This window comes from Fusarium mangiferae (assembly GCF_900044065.1).
Source record: "Fusarium mangiferae strain MRC7560 genome assembly, contig: FMAN_scaffold035, whole genome shotgun sequence".
NCBI classification, from domain to species: Eukaryota; Fungi; Ascomycota; class Sordariomycetes; order Hypocreales; family Nectriaceae; genus Fusarium; species Fusarium mangiferae.
In genome coordinates this window covers 47,569-52,714 of record NW_024573955.1, presented here as the reverse complement: position 1 = coordinate 52,714, position 5,146 = coordinate 47,569, and the positions used below count along the sequence as shown (strand labels likewise).

The window sequence follows — 5,146 nt, the reverse complement described above, 5'->3', positions numbered from 1 at the left end:
TTACAACCAGCGTTACTTCTCGCCCAATGGCTGACAAGCGAGTCTCACAGTTGGGACAACTCTGACCAGGAAAACCCAGAGAAGGGCAAATACATGGTTCAGACTAGAGACCAACAACCCCGATTCTTGTCATSACCGGTTCAAGACTGCGTTTTGGCCGTGTATTTTTGTTCATGAGAACAAGGGGTCAATTCGCAGGCTTTGAATCAACAGACATTGTGTCAAGCAAAGGACCTGCAAGACAAAGAGTATATGTATCCATAACAGATGCAAGGAGAAACAGCGCGCAATTGAGACTATGTATCTGATCTACAGTCTAAGTGAGCACCCAGTGGCTTTGCTCGGAATACCAATCGAGTGGGAGTATGAACGTGATCTATTGTATAGAGTCCTTACCGGAAAGCTTGTCAAGGGACTGAAGCAAATAAACCGTGACGAGGTTTTGCAAACATTAAGTTTGCTGAGTAGGATTACAAAAGTTCGTTGGTGGACGAGGGCCTGGACATTCCAGGAAGACTATCGAGGAAGGCCAGATATGACACTACTCATCCGACATCCTCAATTCTTAGAAGCAAAGAAACAGGACAATAGGATTTTCTCAGATGTTCCTAATGAACTCTGTATCAAAGCCGTCTGCTTTAGCAAAGCCAGTACCGAATTTTGCCGTGCGGTCCAGGACGAATCAACACAACGGGGCGACGTATAACATCATACGAAACATATCATGGGAGTGGAGGGGAAATATACACTCTTATTAGACAGAACAATGCCTATGACTCCAAAGGTCATTGCTGACATCCAAGGACAAAGACTACGCGTCGCATAATGCGAACGTGAACGTCTCGAATATCCTTGAGGACTCTCCATTGACGCTTGTAATCCTGGCGTAGGAGGTCGTTGCCTACGGCGAGTCGATCGCCAACGTCGGAGGCGAACCGCCAGGTACTCCAGTCAAACTTCCCTGGTAGCCACCAGCCAAAACCGTGCGACGTAGACGTCTTGTTCAGACCTAGCCCTTCTCGCTCTACCTTGACGATCCGCGCTTCCCCACCCTCAACTCTCACGCGCTGCGTCGACGTCCATCTATCTCCCCAGAGTACCGATTCTTTCGCGATGAGGGAACAATCGTAGCTGAACCGAAGTCCACGAAGCGCTGCTGCCATAACAACAGTCTCGGGAAGTGAATATTTCAAGCCGGTCTGCGATTTTACATATTCAAATAGGAAACAATATCGATTGACGCTAGCACGGAGGAAACGGGCCATCGTTTGAGAAGAAACGGAGAAGAATGGATGGTCCCTCTCTTCATCTTCTTCATCATCGCCTGACCCATCCTGCGGGGGGCTAGATGAGAACAGACCAGTGATACGCCGTAGAAGGGCCAATGATACCCTGTCTTCTGCACGTATACCATATGTGAATGGGTGATGTGTTGATTCTTCATGATGTATCTCATCATCGTCATCCTGGTCGACAGCAGGAACGTTGCGATGAATACGGAGCTTGCTCAGACGGTAGGCACATTGTACTCGGGACTGGTGGGCACGTGCCCCTCGTGTGGAGTTACGTTGATCTCTGAGATACGATGGGTCTAGCGCCATGCTCTCGGTGTGGCGGTTCTGGAACGGGTACTGCTTAGCTGCATCGAAGGGAACTTTGATGAGGTTGTAGAACTGGCTATACACGAGACCGTTTCGAAGCTCCCAGCTTGATGAACTAGGAGTGATGGTCATGTCTCTCGCATCGCGAAGAGTGACAAACGGATAGGTCGTCCTGCGGATTGGCGGAGCCTGACGTTTGCCCGATTCGTCCTTGCAAGCGTCTTCCTCACGATGATACAGCCGATTTTGGATCCGGCTCCACTGTAGCCGGCGACGCCAGAGCCTATCCATGCAGCAACGGCGCCAGATAAGCACGCGTCCATGTGGTCCTGTATCGGCCGGCGTCATCTGGCGGCCGATGTCAATGTAAGTGACATCCGGATCAATGTACGCCTCGTCAACCGCAGAATTCCAGTGGTGCTGCCACTCCGCGAGTGCCGACTCGAACGTGGGCCGCATCCATGTCAGTTTGGTGTTTTTAGCAGCCATGTAGAGTCGCAACCCTGCATATTCAGGCCAGAGAGCAGCCCTGGAATGTATCTCCTCCCATAAAGCTGCGAGGTAGCGGGACTGAAGCGTGACGTAGAAGTGCTTGCGTCGTGACCCCGGCTGTGCGGCCGGACCGTCTCGTCTTTTCGCTCCGGTAAACCCATCCAGTTCTTCTTCCATATCGGCCTCCTCTTCCTCCGCCACCGCCAGAGCTGCTAACGCTTCCCGAGGCGCACTGCAGTCCGAAGACGCGATGGCATGTGTCTTTGGGATATACTGGAGTATGTTATTGTCATCGACAACAGCTTGTATGGCGGGCAGCATCACCTCCTCGTACCAGTGCACGAAGTTCTTTTTGGGAATACAGGTCTGGCTGTAAGGATCGGAGAGCTTGCCGGAGAAAAGGGCAGGGAAGAAGGCCCAGATGAACGTATCCGCAAGGCCAATGACACGTCCAAGGCAGTAGTTGGGGATGGTATGGAGAGGCTGGGTTGTCACTGTGCCATCTTGCTCACGCGTACCTGGGATTTCCATGCTCAGATGGACATTATCGACTAGGTTGAGCGTGACATGCGACTGAGTGTACCACTGAATCCCCAGCCGGGCCACGCCAAGGGACGTGGGGAAGCTGCAAAGACTATCGATGTCGTAGGACGACGATATCCTGTCATCTTCCAGACGTCGAGCGCTATGGTTAGAATGCATGCAGAGATAGGGCGGATCTTGTTCACCCTCTACCAAGCCTTCCATGGCGGCTTTGCAGGGTCCGCCATAGCGTGTTAGGCCAGCGTCCGGTGATGAGGACTCCCGCGTGCCGGACCTTAAGAGATCCTTCGCTGGGTCAAGGACGCAAGGTAGTGGCCCGTTTGTGCCATCCTCCCTAGTTACACCCTCTAACCTCTTTGCAATATCTAATAGAGAAGAGCAGTTTGGAGAGGCGCCTCGCTTTGTAGTTGCATCCGCCAACTGGGAGGAGTGGTCCTCTTCATGTTGCCGGGACGTACATCCTACCGGTCTGCTCCACTCTTGGAACAGGAGCAGCGCAGGGTCAGCCGGCTCTGAGATGGTAACTGCATCGTTACTACTACTCCTCCTGCTGCCGATGGAGGTGGCACTGTGATTTGTTGTTGCGCCCAAATATTGCGATATCACCTCGATCCAGTACGATATAGCACCAACCTCTCGCAAGTCTGGGTCTTGCATCTCGGACAAATACGGCTCCTGCTGTGTCCAGTCGAGTAGCCCGGGCTGATCTTCTATCATCAAATCCTCACTATAATAATGCTCTCGTGCGGTCAGAAATCGTCGGGCACATTCCACGACTATGACACCGCATGTCCAGCCATTTACTTGTCGAGTGATTGGCACATCGCAAATGGATGCGGGCGCAGAGTCCGGAAGTACCGAGTCGTGGATGTCTCGGAGCGCAGAATAGTAGCAGTTATCACGACTTCCAAGTGAATCGCAGAAGAAGAAATGCGGCCGTGCTGGCTGGTAGATGGCGAGTGACCAGTGACCGACCCCCTCCTCGATACCTGGACGAAAGATCGACAGTATTGTGGCATCATGCCGTCTTATGTCTTCGATCTCGGCCTGGCTCAGCTGGATAGAGTTGTTCTGAGGCTCACCAAGATGGATGGCGCGTGCGAGCGTCGTGACGTCCCGGCGGCCGCTCAGCTCAATGGCCAGCCGCATACCGCAGAGAACGTCATCAGTGGTAAGGTAGTCTTCCCGTTCCAGCCGACGACGGAGGTTCCACGAGTAGAGCCCATGATGAATCCATTCTACTCCAAACCCTCTTGGTAATGAATTGGAGGATGGCGATGTGGCACTAGAACGATCGACAAAGCCTGAGTGTTCCTGCGTGAACCTTTGCACGCCCGTGGCTGATGGTAGAAGAAATCCGTTGCAGTCATAAGCTTGTGAAGTTACTCCATTTGAAGAGTTGTCTGAGGAGCGAGTACAAGGCCGCCGTACCCAATTATCCAACGTGCTTGTATTTCGTAACTGCGATGACGGCGTTGCAGATGATGTCGCATGGCTTCGTCCCTGGGCTTCATCAGATCTATGTGATAACCGAGCAGAGCCTTGAGGTTGTGGAGTCGAGGATCTCCCATCGACCTGCAAAAACGCTGAGCCGGAAGCTACTGGTGATTCGATCGTATCTGGTAAGCCGCGTCAGTACCTCTATCAAGACAGAGCCACGCCTGAACTATAGGTTCACAAACTTTCTGCCAGACCATCGTCACTATCCCTCCTTATTGCCTCGCTGTCTGGCGACGTCGTGATGAGCAACTGCTGAACCTTATCAACTAAATCCTGCAGCTCTTCGTCTCGAGCTTCGAGCTGCGGAGAATTGGCTTCGCCCCTGTCAATGACCGCGTCGTAGCCATCTCCTGTATTGTCTTGTCCTTGTGATATAAGCTCGAGTTGCATTTGGGAGTCCTCGAACAACGGATTGTAGTTATCTTCGGGTGCATCATCTAAACTCGACCGTGCGGCCCGTGAATTCTCGTGATGGTTCCAGACAGGTGGATTCCACAACGTTGGTGCCGCTGTTGGGTCCGTGTCCGCCTCACCCGCACAAGTGGACTCGGCTACTACATCTTGCTCTAAAGGTGTTGGTATGTTAAGATGCGGCTCTAGGTGGAGGCCAATACCGGGGTTCGTAGTCGATGGTAGAGCAGGTGGATGGGGTTGGTAATGATACACAAACTCCGCATTCTGCGATCCAACGGTGACGCGGTGGGCATCAACAGATTGTCCGTGTTGTCGTTGGTAGTATCGTTGCGATCGCGCGCGTTGCGAGGCGAGCCGCTCCTCTTCCGTTCTTTCTGCTTCTTGGACTCGACCGAAACCGATGGAGGCGGCATGATCTCAGGGCGCGAAGGGATCTCGAGAGGATACAGCAGAACAAATTGCACGCTCATGGATTGGTAGGTTCGTCAAGTCTTTCTGTTTCTCCCTCTGCTTCCGGCGGTGTTTTGGTCATTTTCACTCTTGATCTCCCTCTACATGTCGGTGCGACGCGTATTTTTCAACCTACCTGGTAAAGG

At 52.6% G+C, this 5,146-nt stretch overlaps 1 protein-coding gene across 1 annotated transcript; it reads right to left on the bottom strand.

Moving 5' to 3' along the window:
* Positions 1-785: 785 nt before the first annotated feature.
* Positions 786-4,963, bottom strand: FMAN_14314 (uncharacterized protein; the record flags this gene model as incomplete). Its single annotated transcript, XM_041826196.1, has 3 exons — positions 786-4,255; positions 4,319-4,700; positions 4,751-4,963. 3 exons carry the CDS (start codon positions 4,961-4,963, stop codon positions 786-788), a joined length of 4,065 nt encoding a protein of 1,354 aa, XP_041691541.1.
* Between the last annotated feature and the right edge of the window lie 183 nt (positions 4,964-5,146).